Raw genomic sequence first — 23,248 nt, 5'->3', positions numbered from 1 at the left:
TAATAATATACATGCATAAGTATTGTGTTACTTAACCCATAATTAATAATAAAAATAATGCAATACTTTGCCCTGAATGAATTTAAATAGAATGCCTCAATTTATTAATTAACTATAAATGAGTCTGACATTTGTAAATGTACAACATCACATTACACACAAACGTTCTTCTCTCCTCCAATCAATTCAGTACCGAAGCTGCTGTTAACAATACTGCCAATACCAGCTTTGTCTGTTATTTAGTCCTGTGCTGTCTTTCACAATTAATGTCCAGTGTTGGGAAGAATACTTTGAAAATGTATTTAGTTAAAGAAATCATTAATATAGCCTAAATTCTATACGTTTTAGAATTGTATTCTGAATACCACCAAACAGTTACTCTAAATTAGAATTATACCAATACCTATACAAGATGTCCTGTATAAGTACTGCAGTACATAATTTCAGATATGATAATTGCGTACCACAATAGATATTATTAATACATCATACTGATGCACCTGGACACCTGGGGGGGTCTCTTCCACTAATAGGAAACGTGAGCTGGGTTTAGACCGTCGTGAGACAGGTTAGTTTTACCCTACTGATAATGTATTGTTACAATAGTAAATCATATATCCTTGCCCAGGAGACCGAGCTGAGGGTACCTCACCCATGGCTCTCCTTTCCTGACCCAGAGTCATCTTGAAACAACTTCAACTTCCACCTCTGAATATTACATAAATAATAAGTAATGACTCAAGAGAACCCAAATTACATTATGGCAACATTACAATAGGCAAAACACGGTCCATGTTTTGAAGCTCAAATGTGAATATGGCAAAACAGCAACAATTATTTACCCGTTGATCAAATGTATAATTGTATTAACTTTTTACCCTAAAAAATTAAGTAACTTACGCCCCAAACTAACACTTCCCAACACTTGGCAGTGTTGGGAACTAAATAAATTCTTCACAGAAAACATTCATTAATTTTGAGTAATTACATTTTCCGATACAGTCAATATTTTCAGTATTGATACTTCAAATGAGTATCTAGTTTTAGAAACAATAATTCTTACAACACTAGTGCCAACATCAGTAAAAGACAATTGTGAACACTGTTGTTGATTTGTGCAGCTACTGTAACTGTGCCAGGTGGCTACAATGTATTTTCCATGGACACAACAGTCGTATGAGGATATGTTATATTATTATCTATGTACATGTGTAATGTGTGTGTTTACCAGTGAGGTCGTTGGTCTCATTGGTGACGCAGTAACAGAAGCGTCTCCTGAACATGGTGCTCTCGATATTTTTGATGTTGGAAACTGAAAAATATACATGAATCAATATACATGATACACATGTATGTATGTATGTATGTATGTATATGTCTACGTATATCTATATACAGATTCCACATTTTTAGGACTTTGTGCTTCTTTCATGTGTTCTGTGGTAAGGTATATACAATTTTGCTCCTAAGTAGTCTTTCCCCATGTGTGTCCTGACGCATTACCACTAGAGGAAGCCCTGACTCTGCAGTGTAGAAGGTGGTCATACCTTTTTTTTTTGTAGGGTCACGCAAAAAATAGACAAATAAAAACATATGCAAAGTACCACTACATCAAAGGGCCTTTCCATTGGTGAATACACTTTAATTTAGAGATAGGATTGAACTTCTATTGGAGTTTACTCACATGTGTGTAAGAAAAAACATACTGTAATAATTTACAAAGTTTTTCATCGATTCATAGATTTTAGTTTTAAAAAAAACATACAGAGGGGATTTTAGATCTTATTTAATATTTAACTAAAATATATCTAACTGAAAATTTAAATACAACTTTACACCAGAAACTTTGGTGTGTGTGTAGGTGAAGAAAAAATGATTTGGACAGCCACTGAAGTTACAATGTACCATATAAATCTGTGGATGAAGTGGAGTCAATTTGTAAAAGGGAGAAAAGACAAATAAATCTGGAAAAAAAATCTAATTTCTTGCTTAATTTTGTTGACATATTAGATACAAAATCATTTGCAGAGGGGATTTTGGACATGGACCCTCCTTGAAACGACACCTGAACGTGGTGGAGGGATTTGAGCGCCCGAATGATCCCAGAAGCTGGATTTGACTGAAAATGTGTGTAAAAATGACCCCAAAAATGAATAAACTTTAAAGAATGAGCCTGAGGGCCTATGATAATGCTCTTCTTTATGTCTGTAGCTGGAGTGCACAGTAGGGGACGTACTGTTGTAGACGAGCAATGTGAGCTTGTGTAGGGCCATGGAGCTGTAGGAGGTGACGCTGAGCAGAGAGAAGAGCTGAGACGAGCCTGCAAAAACAAAGCTTATTATTTAGGAAACTGCACACATGCAATAAGATTTGTAGGATGCATTTTCTACATTATTTGTATAGAACTCCTGCACCCATGTGACAAAAATTGAAGCCGACACCATTATAGCATTGAAGAAATAGTGGTAATGAATGGCAACAAGCCTGACATTTTTTGGCAACAAGCTTATTTTATCTTTGTCATTAAATTATACTGGAAATAATATTAACCATCAGCGACCTTCACCCATCGCATGTGTGCTTTTAAAGCAGTGGTCCCCAAACTTTTTGACTCGAGGGCCACATTGGGTTCTAAAATTTGGCCGAGGGGCCGGGCCAGGAAAATATGGTGTGTTTGTGTGAACTAATGAATTACTATAAATTACACGCAAGATTTGACCTGTAACTTGTAACAAAGCAACAAATGCAAGGCTCAATGTACAAATTGTTTTTCAAATGCATTAAATAATGATTATTTTAATTACATTTCAGTTGAATAAACACAGCAGGAAAATTGACCTTAAATTTCAGTGTTCAGTGTTGTTGATCTCCCTGTTTTGCATCAAAGTCTGGTGTAAGTTTTGTTGTGGCAATTCTCAGGATCGATCCTTTGGTGTTGGTCAGTGAAGCTGGATCTGTGATGGGCTTTGTTAATGTTCATGAAACTGAATGTCTCACATATGTAGGTCGAGCCAAACAAGACCAGCATCTTCTGTACGTGCTCCGGAGGTTTTGTTTCGTTCAGTGAAGCATTAAAGTCGTTAAGTTTAAGAGTGTTGGACCGTTTTTTTATTAGCATTTCTTCTACCCATAAATGATCTAGTAGTAACAGCATGGACTGATTAATATCCATAAATAAAAAATCTTAATAAATGTCACCAGATTTTGCATACATTTTGACTTTAATGTTACATTTTTGCTCTTCTGTCCTTCTCACGTCTCCATTGGTTGGACACTTTGTCCAGGTTGATGCTGCGTTTGCTTCTTGCTGTGACTTTATGCTTATCAACTGCTCCAAAATGTGCCACTTCAAGACCATTTCTGGATGATATTATTCTTAAACTAACAGGGCCACACCTGTCATAAACCGCAGGTGCCCACGTTGTAACATGAAATATTTACACAGAAATAAACGCAGTAGTGATGCGTCTTTTAAACTGGGGGTCTCGTGGCGCACGCGGCGCACCCCGCGGTCCGCTTTAGTCCTGCTTTAGACCCGCTTTAGAACAAAGCACAGCTGTCTCTAGTGTCCCCTCTGTCCTTGAAGACTCTGTGTGAGCTGATTTACCTGTGTCTTCACATCAGGATCATCTGCTCCTGAGCGCGTACTCATCGAGTGAGTGTTACGTTGTGACATGAGATATTTACACAGAAATATGGTCCAGATAATGATGCGCATGTGTCTTTTGACTCGTGAGTCATGCAGGTCTGGCCAAGAAAGTCTCATTTACACAATAGTGACACGCCAGTGTCTATTGAACGTGCCCGCGCTGCGCCCCGGGCCGCGGTCCGCGCTGCGCCCCGGGCCGCGGTCCGCGCTGCGCTGCGGGACTAATAAGACTAATTTCTCAGTGAATATGATTCTGATTGTTATAAAACACACAGCGTTTTGAAACTAAAAATGTAGAGAACACAACGTGTCCCCTGGACAGTGCTTCTACTGTCCACAAGAGTCTTCTACAGTGTGTCAAACACTTGTGCTTCCTGCTTGATTGGCCCCGGTGGCCGTTTGTGGTAAATGTTATTTTCTTCGCGACATAGATCTCATGTGCGAGCGGTGCGCAGCTTAGATGGAACAGTGACATCTCTTGGGGAAATGTGGACATTACAGGCGAAATATGTCTGTGTAATCCCTCATTCGTCCAGGCGTGTTCCATAGTAGAAAAAGCTTCAGTTGTAGTCATCTGGACTCAGATAGAAAAAATAGACGTTTCGACTCTCATCCAAGAGTCATTGTCAATAAAAGAATTTAGATCGAGAACTCCGATATTAATACTGTTCTGTGGTAAGACCCGCCCATTGGGCGGAGCCTTCCTGAAGTAGCAAGAGTTGTTTGTTTCAACAGAAACTCCCCCCTTGTATCTACCGAGCTAGCCTATTCAGAATTTTAATGGGCTATTAGAATCCTCTTTGTCTTTGTGAGACCCTGGCTCAACCACCCTGAGTACCTGATTAGCATCTAAATGCCCTTGTCCTGGTCCTCTACCTTTCCAGGGGTTCAGTATACCATTATAGATACCAGGAAGATTGAATCTTAGCCCTCCATTTCTGTTTAAAGAAGGTCTTTCTTTTTTTAACAAAAATAGCTTCCTTGACTCCTCTTTCAAACCATCTTTTCTCCCTGCTTAAAACCTTCACCTCACCGCCCTCAAACGAGTGATTAGAGGCTTCAAGATGGAGATGCACGGCGCTCTGTGGTCCTGAACTTGTATTTCTTCTGTGCTGATAGAGCCTCTTGTGTAGAGGCTGTTTCGTCTCACCTATGTAACGTTCTTTACAGCTTTCTTCACTGCATTGGATCGAGTAAACTACATTGCTCTGTTTTTGAGTCGGCAACTTGTCCTTAGGATGAACCAGTTTTTTGTCTTAAAGTGTTTCCTGGTTTAAAATAAACAGGGACTTCGTGTTGTCTAAAAATTCTCTGCAGTTTTTCCGACAGGCCAGACACATAAGGGATAGAAACACCCTTCCTTCTCTGTTCAGTTTCCCTTTTGTCCTGCTTCTTGGTTCTCTTCACTCTGTTGAGGGCCCAGCCTGTGGTTACCCCGCTTGGGCCCTCCTGGTATCTATAATGGTATACTGAACCCTTGGAAAGGTAGAGGACCAGGACAAGGACATTTAGATGCTAATCAGGTACTCAGGGTGGTTGAGCCAGGGTCTCACAAAGACAAAGAGGATTCTAATAGCCCATTAAAATTCTGAATAGGCTAGCTCGGTAGATACAAAGGGGGAGTTTCTGTTGAAACAAACAACTCTTGCTACTTCAGGAAGGCTCCGCCCAATGGGCGGGTCTTACCACAGAACAGTATTAATATCGGAGTTCTCGATCTAAATTCTTTTATTGACAATGACTCTTGGATGAGAGTCGAAACGTCTATTTTTTCTAACTGAGTCCAGATGACTACAACTGAAGCTTTTTCTACTATTACAGGCGAAAGGTAAAGTGAACGGCCAGCCACAGTATCATGAGTTTGACTCCGACGTTTGCAAACTATATATATTTTTTTAAAATATTTTTTAATATAACTTGGACAAGCTTGGCGGGCCGGATGCGGCCCGCAGGCCGTAGTTTGGGGACCACTGTTTTAAAGTGTTTAGAATGCGTAGATTGTACACTAAATTTGGACATCCGATTTACATCCCACCTTCTAATATGAGAAAAAGTGTCTCTGGAGATGTTGGTGAGGAATACACTTTATTATAAAATCCTTTACATACAATGTGCACTGCATGATATTGAAACTGATGTGATATTGATACAATAGGGAAAATATGTTGTTCTTTTACTAATGTGAATTTGTTGTACATTCGTGAGACTAATTCACTCATGTAAGCGTAATAAAACTCGGTTTAGCTGAAATGTTTTGGGGTAGTTGTTCTCTTTTAACTACTTGCTCTTACATAATTAAAAGATAATGAATGGTATCGCCAATACACAATGGTTAAATAATTCCCAAATGAAAACCCAAATCAATACAGAAATCCATGTGTAGCATATAAAGCTTGAGCCACTACAGCCCGTTTTGTTGCAGAAATCCACTTCTCATCAATCTGGCCCTTTGTCAATCCAGTAAAAGGCTGTCTTTCTTTTGATAACTATTATATGGTCATTTGTACATCCTGGTGTGTAAGAATAATCCACAATCTTTGAAATTTGTATAATGTTTGTTAATTGAGGCTGACACAGTTCATTTATTTTATATTATTTATTGTATAATTATTATTTTTGATTCATTTATTTACAAATACACAACAATAGCAATAAGATAAGATAAGCCTTAAATTGTCCACACAATGGGTAAATTTCGGTGTTGCAACGCAGTAGATACAGGAGTAAGAGAACAGATAACTTGTCCAGAGGACGTACACCAATTTGAGGCCAGTGGGCGTAACGCCCTAGGAGGAGTTTGTTAAAGTTTGACGTGAACCAAATTGCTGACTGTGCGTCTTTACATTATCAAAGGACAACCATAGGGTTAGTCTGGGGGCGTGGTCACAATAATATTTTTGTTTAACATCAGAAATAAACATATGACTTTTAACACGGTCTTTAGGCTATAATCCGTCACTGTCAGGCTATGTCAAAATAAAACTCCTTCTGTATCTGTAAAACACAGAGGCCTTTATTTTGTAAGTGCCACAGGCGATCCAGGCACCTTCTGCACTGACCTGAGCAGGGAAAAAGGGAGAGAGAGAGCCTCGTGGCCTGGCTGCACCCCCTCCTCCCTGTACCTCCGTCACCTAGCAACAGAGACCCGCCGCTAATGCTAACGCTAACTCTAACGCTAATGCTAAGACTGCGGCACGAGAGGAAATGTCCCATCAAAATAAAAGAGGAAGAGGAAGTGAAAGCATTAATTGCGCCTCTGCTGGCCAATTGTGAAATTACACAATATCTGCAATGCACTTTTTTCATGGCGTCTCGAGGAGAATATAATCCATGAGTTTCAAACAAATCAGACAATGTTGAGTTTTTCACACAATGGATAGGGGGCGATGTAGAGTAAATTTGTTACATGGGTATTTATTTCCAATCAGACCATTAAAATGCATTAGTGAGTGAAATATGAGCTCCGTAGATCATTTTCAATAGGCGTGACTTCTGAAAACAGAAAATTAAGCCTTTTTGAGGGCGTGTTACGCGGAGACCGTAAAGAATATCAACATTCTTTTGAATATTTATTAAATTTCAATGTCTTTAGATGCAAAAGGTGTTGTTTTGAGCTCGATTGGACAAAAAACCTAGGACATGTACGATTTTGAAAATAAAAAGTCAAGCGTGGCAGTACCACTTTGATTCGACATGGCTGACTTCCTGTTTATCATAGAGAGATGCTGTCAGGTGCATTTTACTTGTCAAAGGTAGCTCTATCACTGTCCCAAGTTTCATGTGCCTAGGCCAAAGATTAAGCGTTTCATGTTTTTTCTTTTTTGAACTAGTCGGCACTGTTGCGACGGGCGTTCTCGCAACCTCCATTTTATTCGAGTTCGGGCCGAGCCGATTGTGTCTATGCCCCCATGTGTGACATTCATCAATGTTAGGGGGTCAAAAATGCCCGAGTTGTGACAAAATTTTACCATGCAAAACTATAATAATAATAAGAAACGATGGCAAGAACAATGTCTTGATCCATTCCATTCTGGAAGGCTTGAGCCAATATGAAACCTGGCAAGAACAAAGTCTCCCCTGGCAAGAACAAAGTCTCGAGCATTCCGTTCTGTTGGAACTTCATGGCTCGAGCCAATAATAATAATAGTGGCAAAAGTAAACAAAATAACAAGAACAACAACAAAAGCAACAAACAGACAGAAACAACAGACATTAGACAAATAGAGAAACAGTCTAGAAACTTCAGAGCAGAGCGATTGTGTGACTATATGGCTGTGTGTGTGCATGCATGTGTTTGTGCGTGTGAGTGTGTTTTCATGAGCTTATGTATGCGCGTGCGTGCGTATATGCATTGTTATGCCCCTGCAGGACACTCTGTCCGCTCTGGAGAGCAGCTTCAGTGAGAGACTGATCCACCCTTGCTGTGTGAAGGAAAGGTTTCGCAGGTCTTTCCTTCCTGCTGCTGTCAGACTTTATAACAAACACTGTTAGTCCTGAACACTCGCAATACTGACCTAACCATGTACAATTCCGTCATATGTGCAATTACTGTCGTGATTCATGTGCAATTACTGTGAAATTCATGTGCAATCCATGTGCCGCCGTGACACATATTCATGTGCAATTACTGTCGTGATCACATGCCATGGTATTTATGTATTTATTTATTTTTATCTTTATTATTTTTCCCCTCCATCCCTTGTTGGGAAATGGGAGGTTTTGTCTATGGGAGTTTTTGTTTATAGGTTTGTTTATAGGAGATCTTCTACTGAGAGTGTTTTTCAAACTTCCTATAAGTGATCTGTTTTCTTCTGTATCTACCTCTGTATCGACTGCGTTGCATCAATGAAATTTCCCCATGTGGGACAATAAAGGAATATCTTATCTTATCTTATTACCATCATCAGCGACTGCATCACTGCAGCCGCTGCACCGATCCGCCTGTCGATCTCACGCTCCATCCTTCCCTCACTCGTGAACAAGACCCCGAGATACTTGAACTCCTCCACTTGGGGCAAGGACACCCCACCCACCTGGAGAGGGCAAGCCACCTTTTTCCGGTCGAGAACCATGGCCTCGGATTTGCAGGTGCTGATTCTCATCCCAGCCGCTTCACACTCGGCTGCAAACCGTCCCAGTGCATGTTGCAGGTCCGGGTTTGATGGAGCCATCAGGACAACATCGTCTGCAAACAGCAGAGATGAGATCCTGTGGTCCCCAAACCGGACACCCTCCGACCCCTGACTGCGCCTAGAAATTCTGTCCATAAAAATTATGAACAGAACCGGTGACAAAGGGCAGCCCTGGCGGAGTCCAACATGCACTGGGAACAGGTCTGACTTACTGCCGGCAATGCAAACACAGCTCCTGCTCCGGTCATACAGGGACCGGACAGCCCTGAGCAAAGGGCCCCAGACCCCGTACTCCCGGAGCACCCCCCAAAGGACACCCCGAGGGACACGGTCGAAAGCCTTCTCCAGATCCACAAAGCACATGTGGACTGGTTGGGCAAACTCCCATGAACCCTCGAGCACCCGATGGAGGGTATAGAGCTGGTCCAGTGTTCCACGACCGGGACGAAAACCACTCTGCTCCTCCTGAATCCGAGGTTCGACTATCGGTCGGATTCTCCTCTCCAGTACCTTGGAATAGACCTTACCCGGGAGGCTGAGGAGTGTGATCCCTCTGTAGTTGGAACACACCCTCCGGTCCCCCTTCTTGAACAGAGGGATCACCATCCCGGTCTGCCAGTCCAGAGGCACGGTCCCCGAACGCCACGCGATGTTGCAGAGACGTGTCAACCAAGGCAGTCCTACAACATCCAGATACTTTAGGTACTCAGGGCGGATCTCATCCACCCCCGGAGCCCTGCCACCGAGGAGTTTGCGAACAACCTCAGTGACTTCAGCTTGGGTGATGGATGAGCCAGCCTCCGAGTCCCCGGTCTCTACTTCCTCTTCGGAAGACGTGACTGAGGGATTAAGGAGATCCTCAAAGTATTCCTTCCACCGTCCGACGACATCCCCAGTCGAGGTCAGCAGGCCTCCACCCGCACCGTAAACGGTGTTGGTGAGACACTGCTTCCCCCTCCTGAGGCGCCGGACGGTTTGCCAGAATTTCTTTGGTGCCGACCGATAGTCCTCCTCCATGGCCTCCCCGAACTCCTCCCAGGCCCGGGTTTTTGCCTCTGCGACAGCACGACCCGAGGCTCGCTTGGCCTGCCGATACCCGTCGATGACCTCCGGAGACCTACAAGCCAGAGTGGCCTGATAGGCCTCTTTCTTCAGTCTGACGGCATCCCTTACTTCCGGTGTCCACCACCGGGTTCGGGGGTTGCCGCCACGACAGGCACCGGAGACCTTGCGACCACAGCTCCGAGCAGCCGCATCAACAATGGAGGCGGAGAACATGGTCCACTCGGACTCAATGTCCCCAGCCTCCCCCGGGACATGGGAGAAGCTCTCCCGGAGGTGCGAGTTGAATACCCTACTGACAGAGGGCTCCACTAGACGTTCCCAACAGACCCTCACAATGCGCTTGGGTCTGCCAAGTCTGTCCGGCTTCCTCATCCGCCAGCGGATCCAACTCACCACCAGATGGTGATCAGTTGACAACTCTGCCCCTCTCTTCACCCGAGTGTCCAAGACACGCGGCCGGAGGTCTGATGACACGACCACCATCGATCATTGACCTCCAGCCTAGGGTGTCCTGGTGCCATGTGCACTGATGGACACCCTTGTGCTTGAACATGGTGTTCGTTATGGACAATCCGTGGCTAGCACAGAAGTCCAATAACTGAACACCGCTCAGGTTCAGATCGGGGAAGCCGTTCTTCCCGATCACCCCTCTCCAGGTGTCACTGTCATTGCCCACGTGGGCGTTGAAGTCCCCCAGTAGAACAACGGAGTACCCGGTCGGTGCACTGTCCAGTACCCCTCCCAAGGACTCCAAGAAGGCCGGGTACTCTGCACTGCTGTTCGGCCCGTAGGCCGCCACAACAGTGAGAGACCTGTCCCCACCCGAAGGCGGAGGGACGCGACCCTCTCGTTCACCGGGGTAAACTCCAACACGTGGTGGCTGAGCTGAGGGGCTATCAGCAAGCCCACACCAGCCCGCCGCCTCTCCCCGCGGGCAACACCAGAGAAGTGGAGCGTCCAGCCCCTCTCGAGGAGATGGGTTCCAGAGCCCAAACTGTGCGTGGAGGTGAGGCCGACTATATCTAGTCGGTATCGCTCAACCTCCCGCACAAGCTCAGGCTCTTTCCCCCCCAGCGAGGTGACATTCCATGTCCCCAGAGTTAGTCTCTGTGTCTGGAGATCTGGTCGCCGAGGCCCCTGCCGTCGACTGCCGCCCAGATCTCTCTGCACCGGCCCCTTATGGATCCTCCTGCGGGTGGTGGGCCCACGGGAGGGCGGCCCCACGTCGCTCTTTCGGGCTGTGCACGGCCGGGCCCCGTGGGGTAAGACCCGGCCACCAGGCGCTCGCCATGGAGCACCCATCCCAGGCCTGGCTCCAGGATGGGGCCCCGGTGACGCCGACCCAGGCGACGTAAACTGCCTTGTTTGTGTTGTCATCATAGGGGGCTTCTGAACTGATCTTTGTCTGACCCGTCACCTAGGACCTGTTTGCCTTGGGAGACCCTACCAGGGGCATGAAGCCCCCGACAACATAGCTCCCGGGATCATTCGGGCACTCAAACCCCTCCACCACGTTAAGGTGTCGGTTCGAGGAGAGGCACGATGTTACCATATTGTTAAATAGCAATATATACCAATACACATTGTCATTATGTAAACTTTTTTTTTTAAATACACAAAAAATACACAGGAGGGAGGTCTTGAATACAATATAATGACCATAAGATTGCAAGCAACTCTGCTGAGATAACTAAGCACGGACAAAATGTATGATTCATGCCAGCAAAATTGTTGAATTGGATTAATAGTAAGGAAAGTTTTGTGATTTCTGTCATGTCTTAGTGATTTCAATGCATTTTTCCTGTTGTGTGAAGCACTTTTAATTCAATTCTCAAAAAAACACAGAAAGGTTATTTGACACACATACACTTTGCCTGACACTGACAGCTCAGTGACATACATGCCAAAGCATGCCTTTTCACCCTCCTTAGACCAATGGACATCATGGACGGCTTCACTCTGACCATTTAAGTAAGCCTTAAAATGCACACAAACTTTTTCATTTAAACCAAGCAACTCCCTATTAATCTCTGTCTCAGGTAGACCCAATAGCTTCTGCTACTTTTGCAATGTTGAAAGCAAGCTTTTAGAAAACTCCCAACATTCCCCCAATAGATATTTAAATGTAAAGTGGGTATGAGATCCTGCCACCCTAGCCCAACAGTGGACACCTAATTTGTCCCATCTTTCAAGTTTCAAAAGAGACTCACCAAATTCAACCAATTATGCAGGGATGAAGGTTGTTCTAAAAGTGCCACAGCTGACGCTTGGGGCTTAGGGCTTCTAGTTTTTTAAGGACAGATTAAGGTGCAGACCCAAATGCCACACTTTTGTAGGGGAATGAAGATTGACATTCCTCAGATTGCAAGATAACAGAAAAACCTCGCTGAACAATGGGGTGTTTTCTCACCACAGGAGGACCTTTGGTCCTTTGAAATAACAGACACTTTCCCCTACACGAACATTTATTACAGGAAGACTGCCATCGGTGAAAGTTATGGAAAATGTGATAATGCCACGAATGTTTGTCTGTATTTGCACCATGCACTGCCGTTTAAACTTATGTTGTGCATTTTCCCCTGTTTAAGGTTTTATGTTTTTCGGCGGTAAGTCGAGTATGCCCATCAAAGGTGAAAGAAGATGTAAAATGTATCTACCTCAAGAAATAACGTGCACAAACTACTACTTTTGCAGTTTATTAACATGTAAATGTTAAAACAGGGTTTTATTTTTGCCAAAAGCTATGTTAAACAGGAAGTAGTCGCAGTAGCGCCCGCCCCTTCCGCTTTTAGCCGCTCCGACGCACGCTGAACAAAAGGAGATGCCCCGGGCGCACACGTTCTCTTTTATCTTTCCCTTTTCTTGAATCACGTCCCGGAGGACGTGAGCTTTCGACCTCTCCTTTCATCTCGACAAAGGTCCAACACGCGGGTCAACCAAGGCTCTCTGGCCAGGCCTTGTTTACCCATGACTCTAAATACAACCTTTCCTGGGACTAACCCAGGCGCGAACCGGACGAGATTCTTTTTCTTCTTTTTCCACCTCGTTTATTTTACTAGCAAGCTACGTCGTTTTGTAGATCAGTGCATACGTCCTCATCTGAGTAAAGTGCAGCGTGAGGAGCTAAAACGCTGCTAACGCTGAGGAAACGTTTCATCGTTTGAAAGACTCTAAGCCAGTTCAAGCCACGCACCACAGAAGCCGCCGCCTTCGCCGATGACACGGACTCCGCTTCCGGTACACGCCTGAGACTGCTCCGCCCGGTCCCGCCGCCCCTTTTCCACGGATCCAGTCCGGAGAACAAGGACCAGGCCGCGGACCGTATTCTACGCAAACCGTAAGCCGAATCTCAGTGTGTGGCCTTAATTTGCAGTTATGGCGTGGTTTTGGATAAACCCTGGCTGGTCTCAATATTCCCTTCTCACTAGCGTAAGCCCATTTTCCCCCCTTTTGATGTAACTTAGCATAGACACGTTTGATTATTCAAGGCAAAAACCCTGGTTTAACTGACTACCTGCAAGAATCTGCTGTAGCGGTGCCATTTTAATTGTTTTGATAAATAAACCACACAAAAGATTTATTGACTATTGATTGATTTGATTAGACTATGTCGTAAGTCCCTGAACCGTGAAGTCACCCTTCAGACCATCAACGAGCTCGATTAAGGACCTTATTTTAGCTTTGGAGCTCGCTCCTGGTGCCCCGTTGTTAAACATTGTCGCTAAATCCTCCTTAATCACTAAACTGAATATCTGTAGCTTGAGATCCTACACTTCCATAATCCAATATGGGTCTAACCATAGCTGGAGAGCTGCAGAGAGTACTTCTCTGCTCCCCAATCACCACCTAAATACTCCAAAACTATTATCAACACAGTGCATCACAGTTTCCATATTTCCTTATGTTACAGCCTTATTTCTAAATTGATTAAATTCATTATTTGCCTCAAAATTCTACAAACTATACCCCATTATGACAATGTGAAAGAAGGTTGTTTGAAGTCTTTGCAAATTTGTTAAAAAAAAAAATCACAGCCTTTGCTTGATTTCAAACTTCCTATAATAAGTGATCTGTTCTTTTCTTCTGTATCTACCTCTGTATCTACCTGCGTTGCACAAATGAAATTTCCCCATGTGGGACAATAAAGGAATATCTTATCTTGTCTTATACTTTTTGAAGCACCTTTGGCACTAATTACAGCCTAAGTCTTTTTGTGCTACAAGTTTGCTACACCTATTTATGGGAAGTTTCTTTTTTGCAGAACCTCCCAACCTCAACAAGTTTTGTTGGTGATAGTGATGCCGCAATTTCTCTGAACCCCAGCCCATACTGGGAGCCTAATTTGGACTCAAATCCGCTCTCAATCTCTCTCTTACTCACTTTCGCTCTTTCTCTCTCTCTCTCCCACTTGTTCACTCTCGCATGTTAAGCTTCAAAATGCTGCGTATTTTATAACAATCCGACTCAGATTCATAGAGAAACGAGTCTAACATGGAACGTGTAACCTGAATAAAATGATCATTTCTCAGGTCGGGATGGACTGGCTGGAGTTAAATTAAATTCACACAAAATCACAACAGCAGTTGCCTCAAAGGGCAACAGTGAAAAACAGTTTAAACAATGTTCATAGGAAATTAGCAAATGTCCCAACATCCCATGTCTTTAGACCCTCCTTTTCAACAAAACCCTTTGAAAGAAAGTAAAAACTTCAGGGAGAACTATAGAACCTTTCATGGATGGCCAGGCTGATACACTTACATTTTTAGATAGACTGTGGAGCCAGGACAACTCAGGAGAGAGTGTGGCTCATCTAGCTAGACAGTTCATCCAGGCAGATAAAGTGCCGTTCATCTAGAGTAGGGAGCATTCCTCCAGGCAGTTGAGGCACATCTTGGAACAGCACAATCCTCCAAGGGGAGTAGAAGAAGGGAAATAACAGCAATAAACACACTCCAAATGAACTAAAATATTAAATGTTGATAAGAAAAGTAGGAGGAAGCCGAATATAGCGCTCAAGCTGCCATACTCCAGCGTAGTTGCTCCTAGAGCAGCGAAGCTGGGAAACTGTAGTTGTTTTTCTGTTCCTAACTGTCCTGGCCATAAGCTACATCAAAGAGGAATGTTTTAAGCCTGGTCTTAAATTATTAAACTGTGTCGGCCTTTTTAACATGGACAGGAGGCTGATTCCATAACACATGAGCTTCGTATGTTCTACCTCCTACTGTGCTTTTAGAGACTCTTGGGACCACCAACAGTACAGCAAGTCCAGAGTACCGTAGTCGGACATCTACAGACAATTCGTTGGACTTCATGATTTGGTTTGTCCTCTGACATGCACTTTGAACCATTGTGTACTGTCGGGCGTGCTTGTTTATGAAAGAAGGGGCAAGAATCAGAAAGTTAAAATCAATCAGATGTTTAATCCCTACCATGTACAAGAATAATACAGATAAACGGAGCGCTTACCTAAACTGTCCCTATCAATGTGAGGCAACTTACTCGGGCGTAGTCCGGACGCGCCGAAATCCCTGCTCCGCGTTATATTTATAACATTCAGATATTAGGCGGAATATGAGGGTTGACGCCTCCTTCCAGTATTCTTCCATGAGCTCTTTCGCACGGAGATGTCCTTGGGCTTGGGTCTGCAGCTTTCTCCTTATCTAGGAATGTGGTGAGTGGTGTGTGTGAGGCCAGTTTCAGCACAACTTAGAGTGACTAAAATTAATACAATCTAAAGTTAATGTAGTTGGAATTCCCTTATTATATCAAAGTACAGTTTTAATACAATTAAAGGTCCCATAACATGCAAAATCGACTTTTCAGAGCTTTTAACCTTCTTACATTGCTATTTGTGCTTCATATATGTACCCAGAGTGTTTTTTTGATTGATTCCCGCAGTTTTTAGCTATCTTACAGACTATCTCCTTTCCTCGAATCTCCAAACTGACGGGCGGTGGGGCAAGACCGCGTCATAAGGGCAAGCACGCGTCACCCCCCCCCCTCCCCCTCCCGCCTGCCCGCCCCCTTCCCCCCGACTCCGCGCTGCTCCAGATTCTGCTTCGATTTACGACGAAACACGGTTCAAAGAGGCCCAAAACTTCATTCATGATATCGCACTCTTTACTATTATCACAATGGTGAAGGTTTATGTGGCAGTTGATGCAGCAACCGGGAAAATAAACGGAGAGAAGTTCTATCCGATACCGAAAAACCAGGAAATAAGAGCGCGAAGGACATAAGACTTTATATATATATATATATATATATATATATATATATATAAAGTCTTTATATATATATATATATATATATATATATATATATATATATATATATATATAGATATATCTGTTCTGCGCACGCTGTAGAATTAATACCAGTTTTATTTAGTCTCAAAGTAGTGTTGATCTGAAGTTCTATCGTTTCTCACTCACTCGCGCGGAGCGGCGCAGGGCGGAGCTGACAGCTGTGGGGGACACACGCTGAGACTACGTCACGGGTGGGCGGGGCACACACGCTCTGACTGAGACTACGTCACGGGTTGGGCGGGGGAGCTAGATCGCTCTTCGCAAGGGTGGGGGCGAATATCAAAACAAGCCGTTTGCATTTCCGGGTAATATTTCTTAACTATTATGTTAAGGGTGTTGCACAACCCTTATTATTATCAATTATACACTTAGGATAGACTACGAAACGTGAAAAAAAGCATGTTATGGCACCTTTAAGTGAAGTTAATATTTGGTATTTCCTTCAGTACTTTTACAAATCATGTCCAATCAATGGAATTTTCCAATGGTGGAATCTTAATGATGATCAGTGGAAAAACGATGTAACTGAGCTCTCAATTTTGAGTGTCATGGCAAAAGCCATTGCAAAAGATTCTATCAAACGCTCTTTCAAGTTGTCATTGTGGGATATCATTTTTAGCATTTTAAGATCCTTTTTTAATAGGGCTGTAACATAAAACAAAATGTGGAAAAAGTGATAAAAACAGGACTGATAACTGCTCCTTGTGGCAAGCCCTTTTCTATTACTGGTATTTCTGATTTCTGATTAGAACTTTTTGGTGTAAACTCCACTCGCTGTGTTTGGAGTAAGAAGAACCAGCCCTACTGTGAAGCATGGGGGTGGAAATGCCATAGTTTGGGGGTGCTTTTCTGCACAGGAAAGAGGGTGACTGTTCTGTATCAAAGCCTATTTGAACGCGCTTCGAATGCCTTCTGTGTTTTCCGCGGCATGATTTCTGCGTTCAGTCAGAGCATTTGAGATGGGTCAATGAGAATGACCCAAAGCACACAGCCAAAATAACCAAGGAGTGGCTCCCTAAGAAGCATATCAAGGTTCTGGAGTGGCCTAGCCAGTCTCCAGACATAATTCCAATATATTTTTTTTTGGAGGGAGCTGAAACTCTGTGTTGCTCAAAACCTGATAGATCTAGAGAAGATCTGTGTGGGGGAGTAGGCCAAAATCCCTAAAGGAAATGTTTGACCTCTGTAATTGTAAACAAAGGCTTCTGTACCAAATATTAACATTTGTTTTCTCAGAAGTTCAAATACTTATTTGCAACAATAACATGCACATAAATTATTTAAAAATCATACAATGTGATTCACAGATTCTTTAGATTCTGTCTCTCATAGTGGAAATGCACCTACAATGAACATTTCCTCCACCTCCATAATTTCTAAGTGGAAGAACAGTTTTTATTTCCCTCAGCCACAAACTGAATCATCTCTGCTCTGGAATTATTTTCACAGAACCTCTAGATTACATTAACAATAAATAACCAATAACAACTCCCTCTGAATCACAAGAGTATTTTGACCTTCAGTTGCAGTACTGCAACGTGGTCGATGTTGCTTTGTGTTTCTTTTTACCTATTTGTTATTCCCAAACCGCAGGGTGCCCTTTTTATGGGAATGATAAACTTTGGCAATGTCTCATGTTCTAATAATAATGATTTATTGAACTCTATTACATCTAGTGTTTTGAATGTTCTGGGCACAGAAAAGGGAGTGCCGCCAGTCAATGTTCAACCTCATTTCATACAGAAGTAGGGAAAGATATTTTCGGAAATATTTGGAAACTGCAGTAACAACTCACACACATGTCCTGTTTGCCACAGTAAACAGATTTACACATCAGTGTAATGGCTTAGCATTATTCTTTGATGACAAAGTTCAGGGCATTAAACATGCTTTAAATTCCATCACTTGCACCTGTAACTGAGAAAACTGTCCAAGAAATCATTACCAGTCTGAGTTCATCTAGCTCAGTGGGTTCTAAAATTTGACCGAGGGGCCGGGCCAGGAAAATATGGTGTGTTTGTGTGAACTAATGAATTACTATAAATTACACGCAAGATTTGACCTGTAACTTGTAACAAAGCAACAAATGCAAGGCTCAATGTACAAATGTTTTTTTTTTCAAATGCATTAAATAATGATTATTTTAATTACATTTCAGTTGAATAAACACAGCAGGAAAATTGACCTTCAATTTCAGTGTTCAGTGTTGTTGATCTCCCTGTTTTGCATCAAAGTCTGGTGTAAGTTTTGTTGTGGCAATTCTCAGAATCGATCCTTTGGTGTTGGTCAGTGAAGCTGGATCTGTGATGGGCTTTGTTAATGTTCATGACACTGAATGTCTCACATATGTAGGTTGAGCCAAACAAGACCAGCATCTTCTGTACGTGCTCCGGAGGTTTTGTTTCGTTCAGTGAAGCATAAAAGTTGTTAAGTTTAAGAGTGTTGGACAGTTTTTTTATTAGCATTTCTTCTACCCATAAATGATCTAGTAGTAACAGCATGGAATGATTAATATCCATAAATAAAAAATCTTAATAAATGTCACCAGAATATGCAAACATTTTGACTTTAATGTTACATTTTTGCTCTTCTGTCCTTCTCACGTCTCCAGTGGTTGGACACTTTGTCCAGGTTGATGCTGCGTTTGCTTCTTGCTGTGACTTTATGCTTATCAACTGCTCCAAAATGTGCCACTTCAAGACCATTTCTGGATGATATTATTCTTAAACTAACAGGGCCACACCTGTCATAAACCGCAGGTGCCCAGGTTGTAACATGTAACACTTCCGAGGCAGATGATGAACCATCTATATGGATCCACAATACTAGTGTCCTACACAAATCCATCTGTAACAATAGAAAGGTTCACTACTTCAACCATTATATCCTCTAAAATGTCAACTTGTTTCCAGACTCCTCAAAGACATTCTCTCCCTAATTATAGATTATATTCTTAATATACTAAATACCTAATTAGAAAGCTGTTATGCTCCACAGTCCTTCAAACCAGCAGTCATTAACTCACTGTTAAAAAAGCCTAATCTTGATCCTGACCTGGTAAACTATAGAACTATTTCAAATCTTCCCTTTTTCTCCCAAATCCTTGAAATAGTTGTACTTAACAATTCTTGCCGTATGTAGGTGTTTGAGGGACAGCCATCATCTGGTTTAAATCCTATTTATCGGATAGGTACCAGTTTTTTAATGTAAACCAAAGCTCCTCACCTTGTTCTAAAGTAACCTACAGTGTGCCATAGGGATCAGTACTCTGTCCAATTCTTTTTAACTTTCATGTGCTGCCGTTAGGTAACATTATCGAAAAAGATTACATTAACTTCCACTGCTATGCAGCTGACACACATCTGTATTTATCAATTAAATCCAATCAAACCGATCAGACTTAGTGATTGGGTGAAGAACTTAATTATCTGTTTAACCAAAGTAGGAGGTAGATCGTTTAACTACCAAGCTCCTGTGTTATTGAATCAGCTCTGTGCCCAAGACCGGGCTTAAAAAGTTCCTCTTTGAAATAGCTTATGGTCTTATAGGAGCAACTATGCTGCAGGAGGTTTGGCAGCTTGAGCACTATCCTCTGCTCCCTCCTACCTTTTCAACAATATTTACCATTTCATTTCACCTGTGTCTGTTCATTGCTGTTCATATGATTTTCTCCAACTTCCATTATCCTCGGGGAATGGTACTGTTTCAGGCAGTGCTGATGCTGACCTCTGAATACGGATGCTTCTAAAGCGCCAGGAGAAACGGTCTACTCTATCTGTAGACCGATTCTTCATCTGCCTCGATGAACACCCCCTAACTGGTTCGGGCCCCAGTGTCTGTCTGCAAATTGAAGCACATCCACCTGCTCGTCTGTGGGAATTGGATCTCTCATTCACTGTGGGTCTCCCCGAGCTTTCTACTATTTCCCAAAGGCAAAGAAATATCCAATGTTGATGTGCGCCAACAAAAATGGTAAAGATTTTCACATTTTTATAGTGATTTTCTACCTTCCGAGGTCACCCATTCACACACCAGATGTCCGCAGTGTCGGGTTAAGTGTTGTAAGCTGCGATCGCACCACCAACCTGTCTGTCAGTCTGACTGACCGCTGTACCAGGAGGAAGCTGGATTTGAACCGCTGACCTTCGGATCAGAAGACAAGCACTCCACCACTGAGCCAGCAATGCAAAACAACTGATTCTCTGGGCCGCCTGAAAACAGCTTTTTAGTCCGTTTTGAACTTATTTTTTCTCGAGGTCGGTAGCCCTATGTTAACTAATGCAACCGGAAGAAGGACTGCGTTGTATGGCGGCACCCGGACGGGCCTCTGGAACAAGGTGAATACAGGCCGTCAGCCGGTGCCCCTGCAGATGCCCCCCAACCTCACAAATTACCTAACAAAATGCAATAGCTACAGTCACTTATGCCCCTACTTTAAGTTGTCAGACACCTAAACAGTAAGAGTTAAATGGCTTCTCCCACCATACCTATGTCTGTGGAATTTGGTAGTGTATGCAGGCAAGAGTAACAGTAACAGCAGGAACTCAATAATTGTTCGCCTTTAAACATGCTATTGTACCTTTACTTTGAGAGTCATGTTTTAGAACTTAAACAATGTATGTGTCATATGGTAGTGAGACTGTGGTTTTAATCATTTTCAAACACACCCAGAGCATTGACACTGAGAGAAGATACAGAAGTATAGTAATGCATTATATTGAAATCTGGGACAGATTTGTGTTTAAATTAGTCTAAATGAGCAGCAAGAGACAACAAAACAGACAGATACAGCAAAAATCTGAGGTGAGCGTGGAAGCACGTACCTGATTGGCTAGAGTTTATGAGCGTATTGACAAGAGGAGTCAGGTCAATGGCTGCAGGGTCAAAGTGCTCCGAAGGGAATTCTGGGAAATGGAGGGCCACAGTTAGTTTTTAATCATCTTCTAAACATTGTTTAAACCTGTTCTAAGCCCAGTCCAAACGGTCTATACGCCATCTAAATGCATTCTTAACATGATCTGAAACGTGTCTTGCGATTTAAACATGGTCAAAACACAGTCTAAACAACACGGTTAAAACGCAATTAATGCAGGCAAAATGTGGTCTAAACTCAGTCAAAACCGGGTCTGAACTTGGACTCTTTGGTGATGAAACATCAGCGTCAGGGCGAGCGATGGGTCCCAGCAGCAGAAGCTTGGGCTGCAGACGCTCATATCAGGTCTGCAGCCTTTGCCATAGTATGCTTTAACCCCTCTTTCCTTTTGATACCACTGCCCAGCTCTTTTTTCTTTATTTGCATAGGTTTGTTTGTTGCATGACACCGACTAAAGCAGGACTCAAGCAAGACTAAACCAGGACTAAAGTGAAACTGAACCAGGACTAAAGCGAGACTGAACCAGGACTAAAGTGGAACTGAACCAGAACTAAAGCGAGAAATGAACCAGGACTAAAAACGGACTGAAACAGAACTAAAGGCAGGACTGAATTGAAACTAAAGAAGGACTAAAGCGGGACTAAAGTGTAACTGAACCAGGACTAAAGCACGACTGAAGTAGGACTGAACCATTACTAATCCTTGTGCTACCCTCAAAGATAGTTAAAAACACATGCTCTTATTTACTATATATTTATTTTTACATAGAACAACAGAGACAAACATAAAACAATCAAACACACACACAAAAAAAACACATTTTCATGTTGTGGAGGGAGGAGGTGTGTCATCCAGATGGCACAAGGGTGTCCCCGCAGGACTGAACCAGGAATGAACCCGGACTAAAGTAGAACTAACACAAAATTTTACCAGGACAACGATGGGACTAACGGCGGTACTAACAACGGTAATTTAGGACTAAAGTAGGGAACTAACCCAGTATTAAAGGTGCCATAACATGTTTTTTTTTTCACGTTTCGTAGTCTATCCTAAGGGTATAATTGATTATAATAAGGGTTGTGCAACACCCTTAACATAATAGTTAAGAAATATCACCCAGACCTTGGACCCCCTCACCAACCCGGGAATGCAAACGGCTTTGATATTCTCCCCCACCCTTGCGAAGAGCGATCTGGCTCCCCCGCCCAGCCCGTGACGTCACGGGCTGGGCGTGTGTGCCCCGCCCACCCGTGAGCGCGTGTGTGCCCCGCCCACCCGTGACGTAGTGTGTCCCCCACAGCTGTGTGCTGTAAGCTCCGCTCCGCGCGACTGAGTGAGAAAGAGTCTACTTTGAGACTGAATAAAAACTGGTGTTGATTCTACAGCGTGCGCAGAACAGATATATGCGCAGAACAGATATATATATAAAAGTCTTATGTCCATCGCGCTCTTATTTCCTGTTTTTTCGGTATCGGATAGAACTTCTCTCCGTTTATTTTCCCGGTTGCTGCATCAATTGCCTCATAAACCTTCACCATTGTGATAATAGTAAAGAGTGCAATATCATTAATGAAGTTTTGGGCCTCTTTGAGCCGTGTTTCGTCGTAAATTGAAGCAGAAAAACTCCGGAATGGACTTGTAGGGAGACAGCAGCGCGGAGCCGGGGGGAAGGGGGCGGGAGGCGGCAGGCGAGGGGGGTGGAGGGGGGGGGGTGACGCGTGCTTGCCCTTATGACGCGGTCTTGCCCCACCGCCCATCAGTTTGGAGATTTGAGGAAAGGAGATAGTCTGTAATATAGCTAAACACTGCGGGAATCAATCAAAAAAAAAACTCTGGGTACATATATGAAGAAAACAGGTTTAAACTAATGCAGGACTAAATGAAGAGTAAACCAAGACTAAACTAGGGCTAAGCCTACATTAAGAGGTCAGAACTAATGAAAGACTAAAACAGTTCTTAACCAGGACAAAATAGGGGTAAAACTTGGAGTATAATTCAGCAATAAACAAGAGTAATGCAAAACTAGAGCAGGACTAAACCAGGACTAAACCAGAACAAAGACAAAAGAGTTTCTGTCTGCAATTTTATGTCTGCAGTGACACATGCAGTGAGTAAACCTGTGGAGTCCTGGTCCTCATTTGGTCTCTGCTCCTCACTCCTGGCCCCTGCGCACCACAAAACAGCACAACAGCATTACAAGTATGTCCTGAATCCTGATGGC

At 43.1% G+C, this 23,248-nt stretch overlaps 1 protein-coding gene and 1 long non-coding RNA gene across 2 annotated transcripts in view; one reads left to right on the top strand and one right to left on the bottom strand.

Annotated features, from left to right (window-relative positions):
- Window positions 1-17,228, top strand: part of LOC140356743 (uncharacterized) — a 522,351-nt gene extending 505,123 nt beyond the window's left edge. Inside the window, exon 3 of the long non-coding RNA XR_011926087.1 lies at window positions 17,178-17,228. This is a non-coding gene — a long non-coding RNA (uncharacterized lncRNA). The remainder of the gene's footprint in view (window positions 1-17,177) is intronic.
- Window positions 1-21,056, bottom strand: part of LOC140356738 (HERV-H LTR-associating protein 1) — a 64,373-nt gene extending 43,317 nt beyond the window's left edge. The window contains exons 1-3 of the mRNA XM_072441927.1: window positions 20,978-21,056; window positions 2,237-2,320; window positions 1,229-1,312 (exon numbers count right to left, since the gene is read on the bottom strand). Of these exons, the coding sequence (XP_072298028.1) occupies window positions 1,229-1,312; window positions 2,237-2,273 (121 nt within the window). The 5' untranslated portion in view covers window positions 2,274-2,320; window positions 20,978-21,056. The remainder of the gene's footprint in view (window positions 1-1,228; window positions 1,313-2,236; window positions 2,321-20,977) is intronic.
- Between the last annotated feature and the right edge of the window lie 2,192 nt (window positions 21,057-23,248).

Source organism: Eucyclogobius newberryi, unplaced genomic scaffold, assembly GCF_026437365.1.
Source record: "Eucyclogobius newberryi isolate DKJ021-1_F unplaced genomic scaffold, fEucNew1.0.hap1 SCAF_12, whole genome shotgun sequence".
NCBI classification, from domain to species: domain Eukaryota; kingdom Metazoa; phylum Chordata; class Actinopteri; order Gobiiformes; family Gobiidae; genus Eucyclogobius; species Eucyclogobius newberryi.
Note: the sequence above shows the minus strand (reverse complement) of the source record. Positions and strands in the feature narration are given on the sequence as shown.